The sequence below is a fragment of the Microcaecilia unicolor genome, unplaced genomic scaffold (genome assembly GCF_901765095.1).
Source record: "Microcaecilia unicolor unplaced genomic scaffold, aMicUni1.1, whole genome shotgun sequence".
Taxonomy (NCBI): Eukaryota; Metazoa; Chordata; class Amphibia; order Gymnophiona; family Siphonopidae; genus Microcaecilia; species Microcaecilia unicolor.
Window position 1 is genome coordinate 95,160 of NW_021963205.1, and position 21,843 is coordinate 117,002.

Below are 21,843 nucleotides of genomic sequence, written 5' to 3' on the forward strand. Positions count from 1 at the left end.
GCTGACACAGCCCATTCACTTTGAATGGACTGTGTCGGCATTATTGCACCGGCAGCCGCTAGCGCAGCTTTGTAAAAGATGGGGGGTTAGTTTGTGAGCCCACTAGCACCAAGGAAAATACATACTTGAATGTAACTCACCTTGGATAAAGGTGTGAGCTAAATTCATTCATAAATGAATAAAATGAACTGCTTCTATCACGTGCAGTAACTTCAACATCTCTCTCCACATATCAAAAAGATGAGTCTCATTGCAGCGGTCCATGCCGTAATAGTGTTATAACTAGACTACTGTAACAGCCTGTATATTAGTCAAACCAAAAACTGTGTGCACCTGCTCCAACTAATTCAGAATACTGCAACACAACTGATATAGTTTCAAGCAACAAGACCCTTCCTGCAAAATCTGCACTAGCTACCAGTACCCTATAAAGCAAAATTTAAAACTTCTTTGTTTGATTTTTAAAATTCTCAGACAAAATGAGCCAGAGTATCTAAAGAATAAGTTTGCCCTCTATTCAGCTTTAAGACCTCTTAGGCCCTCTCAAGGACCTCATCAAAAGAAACTGCATGATGCAATACCCACCAGCAAGTCTTCTCAGGAGTAGCCCCCACATTCCAGAACTCACTCCCAGAACAGCTACATCTAACTCAAGACTAACTCTACTCCAAGAGCAAGTGAAAACTTGGCTCTTCTCCAAGCCTTTAATACAAGTAGTGACCACCTACCCACTCACTCAACATCTAGACTATTTTGCCATACATCTCTTAACAAAGACTAGTTCTATACAACTTCTTCAACTGCACATATAATTTGCCTTCAATTTAAACACCCTTCTATTTATCCCAACAACTTTTTCCTACCTATCTGGTCTGTTTACAGTTTGCGACCACCACCATTTTCATTATTTATGGCTGATACTTAGGAGCTCATTTTTGAAATAGAAAAACATCCAAAAAGTGGCACAAAGTGGCAGATGGATGGGGTTTTTTTGCCAAAACATCCAAATCGGTATTTTTGAAACTCACTTTAAAGATTTTTTTCTATCCAGCTTGTCTGCAGTGTGTCCAAATCATAAGGGGGTGTGTTGGGGGGGGAGGAATTTGGGCATTCCCAGAACTTGGATGTTTTTCTGCCAAAATGGAACAAAGCAAAAACATCCAGGGCTAAACGTTGTTTTGATCTAGACCTGGTTCAAGCATGACTAAGTCACATAAACATGCCTAAATGACCAGATGACCACAGGAGGGATTAAGGCATGAGCCCCCCTTACTCCCCCAGTGGTCACTGATCTCCTCCCACCCCCAAAGACGTGAAAAAAAACAGTACATACCAGCCTCTTTGACAGCTTCAGATGTTATAACCAGGCCTATTAGAGCAGCAAGCAGGTCCCTGGAGTAGCCTAGTGGTGGGTGAAGTGCATTGTAGAAAAGGGGACCCAGGCCCATATCCTACTATAAGTGTTACACTTGTGGTGGAAAGTGCGAACCCGCCAAAACCCACCCATAACATACTGTACCCACATATAGATGTCACTCGCAAACATAAGGGTTATTGTAGTGGTGTATAGTTGAGTCCGAGTTACATTTGGCAAACACTTTGAATGAAATATAATTTCCCTAGTTATAAAGTATACTTATTTTGGGCTCAAAACAGTATCGTAACCAGTTGGATAAGCTCTTTAGTTCAAGGGCCCACTGAATACTCAGAGTCTCTAAGTCTCTTCCAGTATCTCCTCAAATATCCTCTCAACTCCCATATGTAAATCCTCTGGTGGTGGGGGGAGGGGGAATAATTATATCTAGGACCTACAGATAAGCTGGAATGATTTTATTTAAAGCAATGAATTACTGCTGGTGTCTAAAGTGGTGTTCCAATATGTATTTAACTGATGAAATATAAGGTAAATACAGGAGTACAAGGTTTCCAAGTTTATTAAGGGCTTATATCCCATCCATCAAACAATGCCTGAGCGGCTTACTATACAACAGTTAAAGGTAAAGGAGGAGTGCAATATGAACATGGCCATGAGGGGAAAGCGGGTGGAACTACAATCATGACAGGAAAGTAGGGGAAAGGAAAGTACAAAAGGGACGGGGAGATTTGTGATGACCAGGGCGCAACAGGAACCAAACACATGAAAGAAAATTTAGCTATATGCATCGCCAAACAAAAACGTTTTCAAATCATTTTTTAAAATTAACCAAAGATGATGAGAAACGTAAATGTGATAGCAGTTTATTCCAAAATTCAGGACCTTGAACAGAAAAAATGGACTGTCTTGTATCAAACCGGACAATGGATTTTGTTGAGCGATAAGCGATAAAGCGAATATACTTACCTGTAGCAGGTATTCTCCGAAGACACCAAGCTGATTGTTCTCACATGTGGGTCGAAATCCGCATTGGTCCAGAAATTGGCATTTTGCAAGCAAAATATTTTTTTAAAGTGGTGCAGTGCACACTGCGCATGCGCAGACCGATTTCCCCTCCCGTCGCGTGAGCATGTTCCCTCAGTTAAATTAAAAAGCATAAAAATAAGCAAATAACTCCAAAGGGGAGGTGGGCAGGTTTGTGAGAACAATCAGCCTGCTGTCCTCGGAGAATACCTGCTACAGGTAAGTATCTTCGCTTTCTCCGAGGACAAGCAGGCTGCTTGTTCTCACATGTGGGGTATCCCTAGCAACCAGGCTCACACAAAATAATGAGCATTGGTCAATTGGGCCTCGCAACGGCGAGGACATAACAGATTGATCTGAAACCATAAACAACTGAGAGTGCAGCCTGGAACACAACAAAAATGGGTCTAGGGGGGTGGAGTTGGATTCTAAACCCCAAACAGAATCTGCAGCACTGACTGCCCAAACTGACTGTCGCGTCGGGTATCCTGCGGAAGGCAGTAGTGAGATGTGAATGTGTGGACTGATGACCACGTTGTAGCCTTGCAAATCTCTTCAATGGAGGCTGACTTTAAGTGAGCCACTGATGCAGCCATGGCTCTAACATTATGAGCCGTGACATGGCCCTCCTGAGTCAGCCCAGCTTGGGCATAAGTGAAGGAAATGCAATCTGCTACCCAATTTGAGACAGTACGTTTTCCGATGGCAACTCCCCTCCTGTTGGGATCGAAAGAAACAAACAACTGGGCGGACTGTCTAAAGGGATTTGTCCGCTCCACGTAAAAGGCCAATGCTTTCTTGCAGTCCAAGGTATGCAAACTGCTTTTGCCAGGGCGGGTATGAGGACGGGGAAAGAATTTTGGCAAGACAATTGACTGGTTCAGATGGAACTCCGACACCACTTTTGGCAGGAACTTAGGGTGCGTGCGGAGGACTACTCTGTTGTGATGAAATTTGATACAAGCTGCATGTACTACCAAGGTCTGAAGCTCACTGACCCTACGAATCGAAGTAACAGCCACCAAGAAAATGACCTTCCAGGTCAAGTAGTTCAGATGGCAGGTATTCAGTGGCTCAAAAGGAACTTTCATCAGCTGAGTAAGAACGACGTTGAGATCCCATGACAACGGTGGATGTTTGAAAGGGGCTTTGACAAAAGCAAACCTCTCATGAAGCAAACAACTGGAGGAGTGGCCTAGTGGTTAGAGCACCTGTCTTGCAATCCAGAGGTGGCCGGTTCAAATCCTGCTGCTGCTCCTTGTGATCTTGGGCATGTCACTTAACCCTCCATTGCCTCAGGTACAAACTTAGATTGTGAGCCCTCCTGGGACAGAGAACTATCCAGAGTACCTGAATGTAACTCACCTTGAGCTACTACTGAAAAAGGTGTGAGCAAAATCTCAAGAAATAAATAAATAAACTAAAGGCTGTCCAGAGATAGGCTTACCCTCTACATGGTGATGAAAAGCACTAATTGCACTAAGGTGAACCCTTACAGAGTTGGTCTTGAGACCAGACTCTGACAAGTTTAGAAGGTATTCAAGCAGGGTCTGTGTAGGACAAGAAAGAAGATCTAGAGCCTTGCTGTCACACCAGGCAGCAAACTTCCTCCATTTGAAAGAGTAACACCTCTTTGTGGAATCTTTTCTGGAAGCAAGCAACACTCAGGAGACACCTTCTGAAAGACCCAAGGAGGCGAATTCTAAGCTCTCAACATCCAGGCCGTGAAAGCCAGAGACTGGAGGTTGGGATGTAGAAGCGACCCCTCATTCTGAGTCAGTGATGAGGGTTGGAAAACACTCCAATCTCCACGGTTCTTCGGAGGACAACTCCAGAAGAAGAGGGAACCAAATCTGACGCGGCCAGAAGGGTGCAATCAGAATCATTGTTCTGCGGTCTTGCTTGAGTTTCAGTAAAGTCTTCCCTACTAGAGGTATGGGAGGATACGCATACAGAAGGCCTGCCCCTCAATGTAGGAGAAAGGCATCTGATGCTAGTCTGTCATGGGCCTGAAGCCTGGAACAGAACTGAGGGACATTGTGATTGATCTGAGTGGCAAAAAGATCCACCGAGGGGGTGCCCCATGCTCGGAAGATCTTGCAGACTATGCCTATGTTGAGTGACCACTCGTGAGGTTGCATTATCCTGCTCAACCTGTCGACCAGACTGTTGTTTATGCCTGCCAGATAAGTGGCTTGGAGAAACATGCCGTGACGGCAAGCCCAAAACCACATCTGGACGGCTTCCTGACACAGAGGATGAGATCCGGTGCCCCCCTGTTTGTTGGTGTAAAACATGGCAATCTGATTGTCTGTCTGAATTATGATTACTCGGTTAGACAGCCGAGCTCTGAAAGCCTTTATAGCATTCCAGATCACTCTTAATTCCAGGAGGTTGATCTGCAGACCTTTTTCCTGAAAGGACCAGGCTTCCTGAGAGTGGAGCCTATGTACATGAGCTCCCCACCCCAGGAGAGATGCATCCATCGTCAGCACTTTTCATAGCTGAGGAACTTAGAATGGTCGCCCCATGGTCAAATTGGATCGAATCGTCCACCACTGAAGAGAGATCCGAAAGTCGGTGGACAGTTGGATTACTCTAGATCCCCCGCAGCTTGGAACCACTGGGAAGCTAGGATCTATTGAGCTGATCTCATATGTAGACGTGCCATGGGCATTACATGAACTGTGGAGGCCATGTGCCCCGGAAATCTCAACATCTGCCGAGCCATGACCTGCTGAGACGCTCAAACCAAGTACACCAGGGACAGAAGGTTGTCCGCCCTTGCCTCAGGGAGACAAACTCGAGCTGTCTGAGTGTTCAGCAGAGCTCCAATGAATTCCAATTTTTGGACTGGGGTGAGATGGGACTTGGGATAATTTATGACAAACCCCAGTAGCTCCAGCACCTAAATAGTCATTCGCATGGACTCCAGAGCACCTTCCCTCGAGGTGCTCTTCACCAGCCAATCGTCGAGATAAGGGAACACATGCACTCCCAGTCTGCGTAGCGACGCTGCGACTACAGCTAGGCATTTTGTAAACACTCTGGGTGCAGATGCCAGGCCAAAAGGCAGCACACGGTACTGAAAGTGCTGTGTTCCTAGCCGAAACCGAAGATACTTCCTGTGAGCTGGAAGTATCGAAATGTGTGTGTAAGCATCCTTTAAGTCCAGAGAGCATAGCCAATCGTTCTCTTGAATCATTGGAAGAATGGGTGCCTAGGGAAACCATCCTGAACTTTTCTCGAATAAGAAATTTGTTTAGGGCCCTTAGGTCTAGGATGGGACGCATCCCCCCCCCCCCCCCCCTGTTTTCCTTCGCACAAGGAAGTACCTGGAATAGAATCCCAGCCCTTCTTCCCCTGGTTGAATGGGTTCGACCGCTTGGGCCTGTAGAAGGGCGGAGAGTTCCTCTGCAAGTACCTGCTTGAGCTGGGAGCTGTAGGACTGAGCTCCTGGTAGGCAATTTGGAGGCTTGGATTCCAGATTGAGGGTGTATCCTAACCGGACCGGTCGGAAGTTATAAGAGGCCACCTTTGGTGAAAAAACATTAACCTCCCTTCAACCGGCAAGTTGTCCGGTACAGACAGGTTTACTGAGGCTATGCTGAATTGGAGCCAGTCAAAAGCCCGTCCCTTGCTTTTGCTGGGGAGCCACAGTGGCCTTAGGTGCACGCTGTTGACGAGAACAAGCACGCTTGGACTGAGCCTGGGCAGGCTGCCGAGAAGCAGAAGTGTACCTACGCCTAGCATAGGAATAGGGAGCACTCCTCTTTCCTCCAAAAAACCTCCTAGATGAGGAAGTAGTAGCAGAAGACGCCCGGCGGGAGAGAGAATGTATAGCATCATTGTGTTTCTTGATCTGGTCAACAAGATCCTCTACTTTCTCACCAAAAAGGTTATCCCTCCCAGCAAGGAACATCTGCCATCCGCTGCTGGACCGAATGATCCCGGTCAGAGACACGCAGCAATGAGAGTCTGCGCATCACTATACCTTGGGCAGCGATTCTGGATGCTACATCGAAAGTGTCGAACTTACCCCTGGCCAGGAATTTTCGACACACCTTCTGCTGCCTGACCACCTGGCAAAAAGGCTCGGCCTGCTCCGGAGGGAGTGCATCAACCAAGCTGGACAGTTGCCTCACCGAGTTCCGCAAGTGGACGCTCGTGAAGAGCTGGTATGTCTGGATCTTGGCAGTGAGCATAGCGGCCTGATACATCTTCCTCCCAAAAGAGTCCAAGGTTCTAGATTCTCTGCCTGAGGGCACTGAGGCATAGTCCCTAGTGCTCTTGGCTCTTTTGAGGGCAGAGTCCACCACCATGGAATTGTGAGGTAGCTAGGAACTCATCAATCCAGGTTCACCGTGGATCCGATATTGGGATTCAGCTTTTTTCGGGATCACGGGATTAGACAGAGGGAACGACCAGTTTCGCATAAGGACTTCCTTCAGTACATTATTCAAAGGAGCTGTTGCAGCCTCTCTAGGCGGAGAAGGATAATCCAGGACCTCGAGCATCTCAGCCCTGGGCTCATCCTCAACCTCCATAGAGAAGGGAATAGCCACAGCCATTTCCCGGACAAAGGAGGTAAAGGATAGACTCTCTGGTGGAGAAAGTCTCTTTTCTGGTGGAGGGGAAGGTTCAGAGGGAATCCCATAGGACTCGTCAGAAGAAAAGTACCTGGGATCTTTCTCTTCCTCCCACGAACGCTCATCTTCAGTGTCGGACAAGACATCCCTCAGAGCAGTCCGAAACTGAATCTGCCTCGACACCGAGGAGCAACGTCCTCGATGGTGGTGCTGAGAAGTCAACGCCTGCCTGGACTGCGGTGAAGCTTCCTCCCCCGACCTCGAAGGGGAGTCGACCTGGGTGGCAGCTGACACCGATGTCGCAGATGGCACCGAGGTCGGGGATCTCACCACAGGTGAAGGGCCAGATGCCGCTGCAGCAGACGATATGGAAGGCGCAAGCACCCCCAACACAAAGCAGACTGGCGCACCAATCCTTCCAGAAGGTCTGGAAGCAGGGCCCTTATGCGCTTGTCAAGAGCCGCTGTCGGACAAAGCTGCGGGATCAGTAAAGGAGCTGGTGGCAGAATCTGTCGAGGCTCAGGAGCAGGTACCGGGCTTCCAGAAGACCGACGCATTGGCACCTTCTGAATAGAGGGGGAGCGATCTTCTCGGCGCCGACGCTTCTCGGGTGCTGATTCCCTCAACGTCCCATCACCGTGTGTCGAAGGAGAATGATGACGGTGCTTCTTCACCTTCGCTCGACGCCCATCATCGAGACTCCTCGGTACCGATGAGGACATGGAATCCTCATGCCTCCTCAGGGCCGGGTACAATGAAGGTCGGTCCTGGGGGGGCCTGCATAACAGGAGGCCTTGAGGCAGGTGGAGACCCCTTGATGCCTCACTGCTCCCAGCAAGAATTGGTCTTTCAGCAGTCATTACCTCTGCTCCCGACGTTGATGCTTCCCTCGATGTCGACGTCGAAGGACCGAACCGAGCCCGCAAAAGCTTTTCTCGTTGGGCTTCTCTAGACGCTTGGGTCCATTTCTTCATATGAAGACACAGACTACAAGCGGCTGGGCTAAAACGCAATTGCGCCTGTTAAAAGAAAAAGGCACAAAAATAAAGGAAGAAACCCAAATGCGCAGCCATCGAAATAGAAAGGAAACTTTAAAAGGGAGAAAAAATTAACAATTTTTAATTAAATTAAGTAAAGGTTCTCTCTCTTTTTTTTTTTAAATAAAAGAAAAAAATTGAAAAATACAAAGAGTCTCTCCTGGGCCTGAGAGGAACAGCGAAGCAAACACCACAACTCAACGTGGAGGAAAAACAACTGAGGGAGCGCGCTCACGCGACGGGCAGGAAATCGGTCCGAGCATGCGCGCTGCATGCTAGCCAGAAGACTCTGGCAAAACTTTTTTTATATTTTGCTTGCAAAATGCCGATTCCTGGGCTGACGCGGACGTCGACCCACATGTGAGAACAAGCAGCCTGCTTGTCCTCGGAGAATAATCATGTTTTAATTACAGTCAATCCAGTACATTGGAAGCGTAACTCTTTAATGCCCTGTGTCTGTGATCTATAGAATTTATTCCTCAGGCATGTGTTTCTTGGCTTACTCCTTAGGCCCTACAATAGGGGAATCTTCAATTTTCATGTCACACTCCTTTTCATATAATGGATCCATTGCACACTCTTTGTCCGGCTGTACTTTCTCATGCTCTTCTCTCCACTTTGGTCTACTCCGTTTTCTCTGCTAATACAGTCCCTTTCTGGAAAGCTTGGAATCTCTTCCTCCTCTCCTTCAGTTGGCATATGGGCAACTAAATATCTCTCCTAATCCTTAATCCTTTCCTCCTCCTCCTAATTATTTCTATAGTGTTACTAAACAAACACAGTACTGTATAAAAAAACATATAAAAGATTGTAAGCTCTGTGGAAAGGGACTATCTATTGAAGACAGATAAACAGGACAAATGAGAGATCAGGGAGTTTATTGTAGGAATGCTTAAATCAAACATGGGTATTGAACAGATGATTAAGGGGTGAAAAACAGCCTCAAAGGGGGGACTTTTAATCTAGATTTGAATAGCACCAGAGACAGGGCACAACCTACTGACTCAAGAAGTCTATTTCAGGCATACAGCACAACAAGACAAAAGGAACAGAACTGGCAGAGGAGGAGGAGGAGGATACAGATAAGAGTAACTTGCCTGATAAGCAGTGCTCCCCTGGGCAGATGATCAAAAGCCCCAAGTTATTCTAAACAGCGCTCTAAAAATAGCGCAGGAACAGCACCGGGTTATACTGCCCCTATGATCAGAGATAATAGCATGCAAAATTAAGCATGCTATTATCTCTGATCATAGGGGAAAAGTGCAGGAGGATTGTGCACGAGCCAGGTACTTGTGACCTGGCTTGGCCACTGTTTGGAAAACAGGATACTGGGCTAGATGGACCATTGGTGTGTCACAGTATGGCTACTCTTATGTTGTTTGAAAGGTCTGGGGGACCTGTGGACCCCCCTCCAAAAACGTGAGGCCCTGGTGGCCTAGTACCCCCAAGCCCCAACACCCCCCCCCCTCAAAATAGCAACACGGGGGCTGGAAGTCTGACAGACCTCCAACCCCCTGACCCTCCTCCAGATGATCTCCAACCCCCTAACCCCCACAAATGCAAAATAAATCCCTGGTGGCCCAAGTGGGCTCCCAGCTCTACCCCCACCCACCCTGGTGATGTAGCAGACCCCTCCCCCTCTTTGTTGGAGGAGGGAGTATCACACTCGCTCCTCTTCAGCACTGCCAGTCCAGTGCATCTTTGGGTGCCAGGTAAATGCGGGCGCTAATGGTCTCTAGCACCCGCATTTACTTTTGATCATCTGGGCACCAGTGAGGCATATAGAGAGAAACGTGAGGATACTGAGGTGCTACACAATTAACGCACTTGTAAAGTCATCAAGAGGAATCTGAACTATATTCAGAAAAGAGTAGGGAGCCAGTGAGGCGAAGTGAGGAGTTATGTGAGTGTAGCAACACATTATTCTAAAAAGTCCAGGATCTCCTTCACACTCTTCCTTCTAGAAGGATCCAAATCTTCCTTCTCATAACAAAATGAAAATTAAGTTGCATTTACTGCTTTCACACTCTTTGGAAAAATAATAATGTAAATCAGCAAACAGGGAACTGCTTGTTTCTTTAATTTAAAACGACAAAGATCATATTTAAAAGGCCTCTGTCTCCTAGAGCTCCTTCTCGCTCTGAATTCTAAATAATTCAGTCATAGGTTCATTATTAACAGGGCATGCTGTCTGAGCTCCTCATCTCTGTGAAACCCAATAAAATTGGCTACAGGGCAACAGGAAATCCTGCTCCCTTGTAATCCAAGTATTGCAAAAGGAAAAAGAAGTAGCAGTCTTGCATCCTCTAAAAAACTGGCTGCATAGATACTAGGATTCCCTGGGTAATACAGATGCTAGGCATTACCACTGCAGAAAGCACCAAGGGGGGATGTGATTGAGGTCTACAAAATCCTGAGTGGTGTGGAGTGGGTGGAGGTGAATTGATTTTTCACTTGTTCAAAAAGTATAAAGACCAGGGGACACTCAATGAAATTGCATGGAAATACTTTTAAAACAAATAAGAGAAAATATTTTTTCACTCAAAGAATAGTTAAAGCTCTGGAACTCATTGCCAGAGGATGTGGCAACGGCGGTTAGCATATCTAGGTTTAAAAAAGGTTTGGACAACTTCCTGGAAGAAATGTCTATAGTCTGTTATTGAAATGGACATGGGGGAAGCCACTGCTTGCCCTGGGATTGGTAGCATGGAATGTAGCTACTAACTGGGTTCTGCAAGTTACGTCTGACCTGGATTGGCCACTGCTGGAAGCAGGATACTGGGCTAGATGGTCCATTGGTCTGTCCCACTATGGCTATTCTTATGTCCTTAAAATAATACACTCCTCTGATTGCTGTAATTTGATACTACTTAAGCAGGATCCAAGTGGACCTTAAACCATAACCAACGAGGTGATTAATTATTTGCCCAAATCCTATGTGTGGAATCCAAAAGGGGGCATGGCCACGGGAGGTTCATGGGTGGGTCAGGGGCATTTATACAATTTGTGTGCAGTGTTATAGAATATAAGGGGCATGCGCTCAAACTGGGCGCTGGGAATTACACACAAAGTTCTCATCTTTGAGTGTCCTTTACAGAATAGCAATGAGTGCCAATCTTTTTTGCTGCCGAAGTTTGAGCACTGTTTACTGAATCTAGCCTTATATGTAAAGCTATGTGGTTTATTTTAAGCCAGTGTTTAAAAAAAAATGCAGTGACTGAAATATTAGCATCATTTGTACTAGAACACAAAAACTCTGTCTTATATGTATTCAGTTTAAGGTTAACAGAGAAAGGCCAACATTTTATCTTCTCTAAACTCTCTGAAGATGTTCCTGCTGAAATCAATAAAAATGTATCATCTACATATAACAAAAGCTTCATACCATCCTCCAATATAACACTTCCAAATGAACTTATATGTATATATATATATATATAGTAACGTGGAGGGGCATAATCGAACGGGGGCGCCCATCTATAAGGGTGCCCATCTCTAGGGACAGCCCCGTAAAGAAGCGTCCCCAACCGTATTATCAAAACAAGATGGGCGGCCATCTTTCGTTTCGATAATACGGTCGAGAACGGCCAAATCTCAACATTTGGGCCGCCCTTAGAGATGGCCAACCTCGGTTTTCGTCTATAATGGAAACTAAGGGCGACTATCTCAAAACTGGCCAAATTCAAGCCATTTGGTCATGGGGGGAGCCAGCATTTGTAGTGCACTGGTCCCCCTCACATGCCAGGACACCAACCAGGCACCCTAGGGGGCACTGCAGTGGACTTCACAAATTGCTCCCAGGTGCAATTACCTTGTGTGCTGAGCCCCCAACCCCCCCCCCAAACCCACTACCCACAACTGTACAACACTACCGTAGCCCTTAAAGGGTAACGGGGGGCACCTAGATGTGGGTACAGTGGGTTTTCGGTGGGTTTTGGAGGGCTCCCATTTACCACCACAAGTGTAACAGGTAGGGGGGGATGGGCCTGGGTCTGCCTGCCTGAAGTGCACTGCAGTACCCGCTAAAAACTGCTCCAGGGTCCTGCATAGTGCTGTGATGGAGCTGGGCATGACATTTGAGGCTGCTATAGAGGCTGGCAAAAAAATGTTTTTTAATTTTTTTTTTGGGTGGGAGGGGGTTGGTGACCACTGGGGGAGTAAGGGGAGGTGGACCACGGTAGAGGGAAGATGCCAGGGTTGGCCCAGGCTGCATTTTGGTGCTGTTACTGGCAAAGAAGAAAGGTTTGAAGGCGCAAGTGTCGCTGAAGGAGGAAGAGGGAGGGGGGCTGCACCCACGAGGGTCAGAAGGGAGATGCGCTGGAGTTGGGGGGAGGGAGACAAGAAGAGAAAGAGAAGAGTGAAGTAAAGGGAAGAGAGAAAGATGCTGCAAACGTTTTAGAAATTAAAAAAATTAAACAAGATGATAGTACATTTTTGGGATCTTGCCGGGTATTTGTGGCCTGGATTGGCCACTGTTGGAAACAGGATGCTGGGCTCGATGGACCTTTGGTCTTTCCCAGTATGGCAATACTTATGTACTTATGTAGTCCCTAACTGCATGCCACTGGGAGCCACCTGGTTTTAGGTAGCAAAACCACAAATAAATGGTGTATTTAATCATTTATGCACATACATGGGCACTTACCCACATAAATGACCTCTAATAAAACACCAGCCAATGTAAAAGTATGCATCTTGTTTGCATAGGGTAGAGTTTGGGAGGAGAGATATATGTACAAGCATAAATTATAAAATACTATGATTTATGCACTTTCTTGATACCATCTAGTGGCAGTATTTACACCAGCCTGAGGGGGTGTAAGTGATCACACCTTAAATCAAAGCATATTTTTGGCCACTTATGCTAGTAGGTGCCTACCTTTCTTTAGAAAATAAGCATACTTTGGCTGCCTTAAACTAGGTACCCGATTATAAAATTACCCTCTAAGATATATTATCCTATCCATGCACTGTGATAAATCTGCATATATGCATGCCAATTTACGACCACAAAACAATGCCCATATTTTAAACCAACTCATCCGCTTAGCCACACAAAAGGAGGAGCCCCCTCATAGAATAAAGTCTTCAATCGTAACTTCATAGTAAATGATGGCAGGTAGCGACCTGAACAGTCCATCCATTCTGCAATCCTTGAATATTTCCTGGTAAAGCACTAATCTCCTGAGTCATGCATGCTAATTTTTTGTATCACAGGACCACAGCCGTGGAACTCATTGCCAGATTCACTGAGATCAATTAAAAGCCTGGAAACATTTTTAAAAGGCTTAAAGACCTTTTCATTGCAGCAAGATCTTGATGATACTCTACATTGAATAAGATGCCATGAGAACAGGAGTACTGAGTTTGACTCTGTGATCTTGGCTACATTATGAAAGAGTATTGCTTCTATGTTGTTTTCAATGTTTATTTTTATGCATCTAATATACATGTAATTTGTGCCTTGCCAAGAACTGTAGATTGTGTGGGTTATATTTTAAATAATTACAATACCAGCCCTTATGCAATCAGAGCCCAGCTTCTTCTGGCCAGCAGCCCAGACACTGACATCTTGGTTGACTTGAATTTGTGTGTACATCCTTTCTTGTTGTTCTTTGTTACTTTCCGATGCTTGTGATGCTTTTAGAGGGAATGTTGCCAAACATACACATAATGCTTACACTGTATTTCTTCTGTCTGTTTCACTTGCTGCTGGGTCTAATCTCGATACTTTAGTTCATCTTTAACAAGTGTTTCTCATTAAAACAAGTTCCCTTTTCATTTCTTTTCAACAATATTCTACAGCTCACTTCCAACCCTTACCGGTTACCTTTTGCTAGCTCTTCTCAAAGCAAGGTATTTGCCTTGTGACTGTTACTGGTCTCTAAAATTGACTGCTTTTCTCCAATTAAAGAAGTGGTCACTCTCTTATTTACTTAGTTCTTTAATAACATTGCTATTTAAAACTCCAATACCATTTAGCATTTAAACAGAGAAAGCATTTAAAATTTCCTACCCAAGTCCAGCAACATCTGATCTTCATTCTCACTTGAGCAACTCACTTGACCTTTGGAAATCTAATAAATAAATAAATAAATATGAAACCACATATTTGCCCTATGACAAAATTACAAGGTTTATAACTAAATAATCACAATAAATTACTCTTATATTTTGCCTTTTCTTCAAACATCATTACACAACCGTCCTGATAATTGAAGCACTTCAGAGACAGAAAAAAACACAATGACTTCTGTGGTGATCACAAAAGATTTTCTTTTTTGAGATACAGAAACAATGATATCATCGTCCAATATGGTTGTGCCTCAGTTTCCATTTGGTAAAAGGAGACACAGGAAGGACAAATGATTATGCAGTGATTCAGTTGGCATTTTTTCTATGGATTTCCTGAGTCCCTATCCTTTGCACTTTGATACAGCAAATGCAAAATTTCTAAGCAACACTGAAGTGGAAGATTTGGGGGTCATTTTCAAAAGAGAAAAATGTCTCAAAAATGGCATGAAATGACATTTGAAAATCTCAATTTTCAAACTCGGATTTAAGACATTTTTCTCTGCAGTTAAGGCAAATCACAAGGGGAGTGTTGGAGGTGGGAACTGGGCCTTCCCAAAATTTGGACATTTTTCTTCCATAATGGAACAAAGCAAAAACTGCCAGGGCTAAAAGATGTTTTGGTCTAGACCTGTTTCAAACACACCTAAGTCAGAAAAGATGTCATAAATAACCAGATAACCATATGAGCGATTAAGGCATGGTCCCCCCCTTACTCTGTCAGGGTCACTGACCCCCTCTTACCCCCCCCCCCCAAAGACATGAAACAAACAGTGCATACAAGCCCCTATGACAGTTTCAGATGTAATGACCAGTCATATTAGAGCAGCAAGCAAGTCCCTACTTACCTACATATAGGTGACACCTGCAGGCATAAGGGCTATTGTAGTGGTCTTCAGTTGGGTACAGTAGGATTTTGGTGGGTTTTGGAGGGCTCCCCATACAGTATATGGGAGTAATGGTGAGATGTGTACCTGGGACCTTTTATGTGGTCTACTGCAGTGCCCCTTAGGTGTCCCACTGCTCTGCTGGGATGTCTGTGTGGCCAATCTACTAAGAATGAAAATGTCCCTCTTAGTATATTTTGGCAAGGTAGTAACCAGGAAGGGTGATCAAACTGATCTACCTCCACTTAATCCCCACCTTACCCACCCTTCTACCCCACTCCCTCCCAATCTCCCTTTCTTGATGTAGAAGTTGGCGTATCAGTTACTACAGCCTCTTTATATCTGTGGTGCCTTGAAGGCCTCTGCCACCACCCATCCTTCATATGCCCTTTATGTGCCAATTAATTGCCACAGCGGGAGTAATATTCAGCCTGTAGCGATAAGCAGCTTATAAACTGATTCCAGACATGGGCTGCCCTAACTGTGGATATTCAATGCTGGCAAGTTAACTGGGCACCAGTTGATATTCAAACCAGTGCCTGGTTAACTTGGCCCATAAATTTAGGACAGCTGTTTTGCTGTCCAACTTTATGTTCTTACTCAGTTGGTTAACGGACTAAATATTGTCACTAACTGGCTAAGTTACCACTCCACCATCATTCTTCACCCGCCCTGCCCCTAACATAGCTGGTTAGGGGGTGGTTGGTTAGCAGTAATATTCAGTGGCACTACCCAAGTGCCAGTGAATACTAGTGGCCAGCTAGCTCAGCAGGTTTTAACCAGGAGGGGCATTTTCGAAAGAAACGTCTAAGTTGGAATTTGGACATCTTTGTAAAATGTCCAAATTCGGAGGCAGAGAAAAGGTCATTTTCGAAAAAAGATGGACATCCATCTTTCACTTCAAAAATACCAAGGAAGTCCTTGGATTTGGACAGCCTTGACTTTCGGCGATTTTCGAAACCAAAGATGTCCAAGTCTAAAACATCCAAATGCAAGCCGTTAGACGTGGGAGGAGCCAGCATTTTTAGTACACTGGTCTCCCTGACATGCCAGGACAGCAATCGGGCACCCTAGGGGGCACTGCAGAGGACTTCATAAAATGCTCCCAGGTACACAGTTCCCTTACCTTGTGTGTTGAGCCCCCCAAAACCCACTACCCCCAACTGTACACCACTACCATAGCCCTTACGGGTGAAGGGGACACCTAGATGTGGGTACAGAGGGTTTCTGTTGGGTTTTGGAGGGCTCGCTGTTTCCTCCACAAATGTAACAGTTAGTGGGGGTATAGGCCTGGGTCCAACTGTCTGAAGTGCACTGCACTCACTAAAACAGCTCCAGGGACCTGTATGCGCTGTCATGGACCTCAGTATGACATCTGAGGCTGGCAAGTAATATTTTTAATGAAGTGTTTTGAAGGTGGGAAGGGGTTAGTGACCACTGAGGGAGTAACAGGAGGTCATCCCCGATTCCCTCCAGTGGTCATCTGGTCATTTTGGGCACCTTTTTGTGCCTTATTCATAATAAAAACAGGTCTGGGTGAAAATGTCCAAGTTTTAGTGCTGGACGTCTTTGCTTTTTTCCATTATCGCTCAAAGACGTCCAAGTCTTAGGAACGCCCAAGTCCCGCCTTGACCATGCCTCCGGTATGCCCCCTTGAGATTTGGATGTCCTTGTAACGGACTTCCAATAAAGACGTCCAAAATCGGGTTTCGATTATACCGATTTGGACGTCTCTGGGAGATGGATGTCCAAGTGCCGATTTGTGTCGCTTTTTGGAAGCCCATTTCTTTAAAAAATGAGCCTCCAGGCCTCTCCTTCCTGGTTAAACCCTTTTGAATATCAACACCAATGTCTTTTTTAAATAGTTGATAGCAATACATTTACTCTTCCACAAAAAATAAAATCTGCAGTCCCAATAGGATTTTGTCTACCTGTGAGTATAAGTGAAGTCATTAGGGTCAATTATATGCATGCATAAAAGAGAAATGTACCTTCACATCCTCCGTTTCAAGTGAGGACTCATTAGATATCAAGCTCACGGTGTCTGAAAGAGAAACATGTTTCTTCAGATGCTTATAGAGTAAAATAAGTGACAACTGGCAAATATTTTTTATGGCAAGATAAATAAATAAGAAATATATTCAGTCAAACTATTATAGGAGGATACACTCTTATGCCAAACCTTCCTATGCTTTACTCTGAAGCACTTATTGTTTTAAAACAAGGAGAGAACTAGTATCTGCAATGACCCATAAGAAAACTGGAGTCTTCATAGGTCATCATCCTATATAATAAAACGCACCTCCAACATTCTAAAGCTGACTGCATGGCTGAGGCATTCCTGCTCTCTGTATCCATCTCCTGAATTGACATCACGTACTTCCGGGTTCGTCACAAGCAGAAGTGACCAACCACACGAGGTTTCTAAGCTTCAGAATGGTGGAGGTGCATTATATTGGGGGGGGGGGGCTGACACCAGAGAGAGGGAGGGAGGGGGGCCTGACACCAGAGAGGGGGGGAGGTATCTCTGTCACACACACACTCTCTCACAGTCAATGTCTTTCTCTCTCTCACTCTCACACACTGTCTCTCACACACTCTATGTCTCACACTGTATCACATTCACTCTCTATGTGTCACACAGTCACTCACACACTCTCTTTGTCTCATACACTCAAGTCTCACAGAGAGTCTTTGTCTCACACACACTCTCTCTCTCTCTCTCGCACACACTGTATCTGTGTGAAACACACACTCTCTCTCTCACACTGTGTCTCACATACGCACTTGCACACACTCTCATTCTCACACACACACACTCGCTCTCACAGACACACTCACACCCAGACTCACTCTCTCTCTCTCACACACACTCGCACATTCACTCTCTCTCTCACACACGGTCACTCTCACATACACTCTCTCAAACATACACACTCCGAGGAAAACCTTGCTAGCGCCCGTTTCATTTGTGTCAGAAACAGGCCTTTTTTACTAGTATGTTCTAAAACATCAACACATGAGATGGTAGTATATAGGCTTTTTGAGAGATCATGAGCCTCTTCTTCAGATTCTTTCACATGAATCTCAAAGTCTCCTCCAATATTAATAAAAGAGTCACTCACAAAGCCATCAGTGTGTGCATTAAAGACAAATCTTTCTTAACTAGTGGAGTGGAGGAGTGGCCTAGTGGTTAGGGTGGTGGACTTTGGTCCTGAGGAACTGAGTTCAATTCCTGGCAAGTCACTTAACCCTCCATTGCCCCCTGTAAGCTGCATTGAGCCTGCCATGAGTGGGAAAGCACGGGGTACAAATGTAACAAAAGAAAACTAGAACAAATTGGAATCAGATTCCATTGCCTGGTCTTTTTATATCATCTTATTCACATCAGCTGTGTAACGTGCACAAGGTGTGTGAGTGTGTTTATTTGGGAGATTCAACTGATCTGAGTGCACAAAGAATAAAAATCAAAAGAGTGATGTAATTGTTGAAGAAAAATCATTACAAAATTATGAGGCTCATTTTCAAAGCACATAGATTTACAAAGTTACATTGAGGGGCATTTTCGATATGACGTTTAAATCCAACTTTCAACATTTTGCTCAGAATCAAGTGGCAAATATAGCGATTTTCAAAACAGAAAAATATTAATCTTTTTATTTCAGAAATGGCCATTTGCTAGATGTTTTTGTGCTCAGTGCATCTATCTTTTCAACTACTTTCAAGAAAAAAAAAACCGTCCAAGTAAAAAATGCACAAAATCAAGCCATTGGGATGCAGGAAAAGCCAGCATTCTTAGTAGACTGGCTACATACAGTGGGGGAAATAAGTATTTGATCCCTTGCTGATTTTGTAAGTTTGCCCACTGACAAAGACATGAGCAGCCCATAATTGAAGGGTAGGTTATTGGTAACAGTGAGAGATAGCACATCACAAATTAAATCCGGAAAATCACATTGTGGAAAGTATATGAATTTATTTGCATTCTGCAGAGGGAAATAAGTATTTGATCCCCCACCAACCAGTAAGAGATCTGGCCCCTACAGACCAGGTAGATGCTCCAAATCAACTCGTTACCTGCATGACAGACAGCTGTCGGCAATGGTCACCTGTATGAAAGACACCTGTCCACAGACTCAGTGAATCAGTCAGACTCTAACCTCTACAAAATGGCCAAGAGCAAGGAGCTGTCTAAGGATGTCAGGGACAAGATCATACACCTGCACAAGGCTGGAATGGGCTACAAAACCATCAGTAAGACGCTGGGCGAGAAGGAGACAACTGTTGGTGCCATAGTAAGAAAATGGAAGAAGTACAAAATGACTGTCAATCGACAAAGATCTGGGGCTCCACGCAAAATCTCACCTCGTGGGGTATCCTTGATCATGAGGAAGGTTAGAAATCAGCCTACAACTACAAGGGGGGAACTTGTCAATGATCTCAAGGCAGCTGGGACCACTGTCACCACGAAAACCATTGGTAACACATTACGACATAACGGATTGCAATCCTGCAGTGCCCGCAAGGTCCCCCTGCTCCGGAAGGCACATGTGACGGCCCGTCTGAAGTTTGCCAGTGAACACCTGGATGATGCCGAGAGTGATTGGGAGAAGGTGCTGTGGTCAGATGAGACAAAAATTGAGCTCTTTGGCATGAACTCAACTCGCCATGTTTGGAGGAAGAGAAATGCTGCCTATGACCCAAAGAACACCGTCCCCACTGTCAAGCATGGAGGTGGAAATGTTATGTTTTGGGGGTGTTTCTCTGCTAAGGGCACAGGACTACTTCACCGCATCAATGGGAGAATGGATGGGGCCATGTACCGTACAATTCTGAGTGACAACCTCCTTCCCTCCGCCAGGGCCTTAAAAATGGGTCGTGGCTGGGTCTTCCAGCACGACAATGACCCAAAACATACAGCCAAGGCAACAAAGGAGTGGCTCAGGAAGAAGCACATTAGGGTCATGGAGTGGCCTAGCCAGTCACCAGACCTTAATCCCATTGAAAACTTATGGAGGGAGCTGAAGCTGCGAGTTGCCAAGCGACAGCCCAGAACTCTTAATGATTTAGAGATGATCTGCAAAGAGGAGTGGACCAAAATTCCTCCTGACATGTGTGCAAACCTCATCATCAACTACAGAAGACGTCTGACTGCTGTGCTTGCCAACAAGGGTTTTGCCACCAAGTATTAGGTCTTGTTTGCCAGAGGGATTAAATACTTATTTCCCTCTGCAGAATGCAAATAAATTCATATACTTTCCACAATGTGATTTTCCGGATTTAATTTGTGATGTGCTATCTCTCACTGTTACCAATAACCTACCCTTCAATTATGGGCTGCTCATGTCTTTGTCAGTGGGCAAACTTACAAAATCAGCAAGGGATCAAATACTTATTTCCCCCACTGTAGATATCCCAGCAGAGCACTGGACTTCACATAAGAAGTCCCAGGTACACATCTCACCTTATATTGTATAGGGAGCCCTCTAAAACTCACCAAAACCTACTATACCCAACTGAAAACCACTAAAATAGCCCTTATGGATGCAGCTTTTACTAAATGTGGGTACAGTAGGATTTTGGTGAGCTTTGGAGGGCTGCAGGCCAGACAGAAAATGATGAAAGCGAGGGCGGGACCCGACCGATGGAAGCCTGCAGGGCTGGTACAGGCAACAATAACTGAATCACTGCAGGCACCAGGGACACCTTTAAGGGACACCAGGGAGGAATAGGGTTCAGCGACAGGCGGGCAAATGCCGGGCGGGATGCCGCGAAGGAGAAGAGATGTTGATGTGGCATAGGTGAAAAAAAAAATCTATATTTTTATATCTCCGGGGTAACTGAAAAAAATCTACAATTTTTTTTTATATCTCTGAGGGGAGCAGGGGGGAGAGGTTGTGGAGTGCCGTGCCGTGGAAGGGCCCGTCTAAGTTAGTTCTGGGCCCTCCTAAAATACTGGGTCTGGCTACACCGCTGACTTGCTGATATTAATCCTGAGTCAGCCTCCCTGCAACCTCAATTCATGTGCTCTAGTTCTACCACCTTCTCTCCTCTGGAAAGGTTTGTTTGTAGATTAATACCTTTCAAATATTTGAATGTCTATATCATATCACCCCGTCCCTCCTTTCTTCCAGGGTATACACATTCAGGTCCTCAAGTCTCTCCTCATACATCTTCTGATGCAAACCCCATACCATTTTCATCGCTTTTCTCTGAACCACTTCAAGTCCTTAGCAAGATACTGCCTCCAGAACTGAATAGAATGTTTCAAGTGGGGCCTCACCAACCACTTGTACAGGGGCATCAATGCTTCCTTTGTTCTACTGGTTATATCTGTTGGAATGTATTGTATTTTACATGCATTGCCTGTCACCTATTATTTCTCTGTGATTACTCTGTGACCTCTGATGTGAATTACTTAGAGAGGTCACACAGCTATGCAACTTCCTGTGGGGGTTAGACATAGTAGATGCAGCACATGCAGCACATGGAGCACATGGAGCTCATGATCTCTCCTAACCTGAGAGAATCTATGGTGGTGTGAGCATCCATTACCATCTAAGCACATGGAAGGAGCTGATAAGACAAATGTATAGTAATATGTATATATAAGCCTGTCTGATTATAATCTAACTGCAAACTGTGAGTAAACAGATGTTTTGTTACTTCAACTTTAAAGTGACTCAGCAGTGAATTATTCAGGGGTGAATGAGAGAGAGATGAAGAAAGAAATTAACATTTCTAAAGCTGAAGCTGTGTGTACTAAAATCTGCTAATTATTTACTACAAATAATCCAACAAAAGGGTTATGGGCCCAGGGGCCAAGAATTGAAAAAGAAGAGAAATATTACCAGGCAGAA

The 21,843-nt window shown here is 45.0% G+C and overlaps 1 protein-coding gene across 1 annotated transcript in view; it reads right to left on the reverse strand.

Annotated features, from left to right (window-relative positions):
- The window catches only part of LOC115459073 (rho guanine nucleotide exchange factor 28-like), a gene marked incomplete at its 3' end in the record, with an annotated part of 121,438 nt that overhangs the window by 73,297 nt on the left and 26,298 nt on the right, over nucleotides 1–21,843 (reverse strand). The window contains exons 2-3 of the mRNA XM_030188937.1: nucleotides 16,975–17,027; nucleotides 14,041–14,101 (exon numbers count right to left, since the gene is read on the reverse strand). Coding sequence (XP_030044797.1) covers nucleotides 14,041–14,101; nucleotides 16,975–17,027 — 114 coding nt within the window. The remainder of the gene's footprint in view (nucleotides 1–14,040; nucleotides 14,102–16,974; nucleotides 17,028–21,843) is intronic.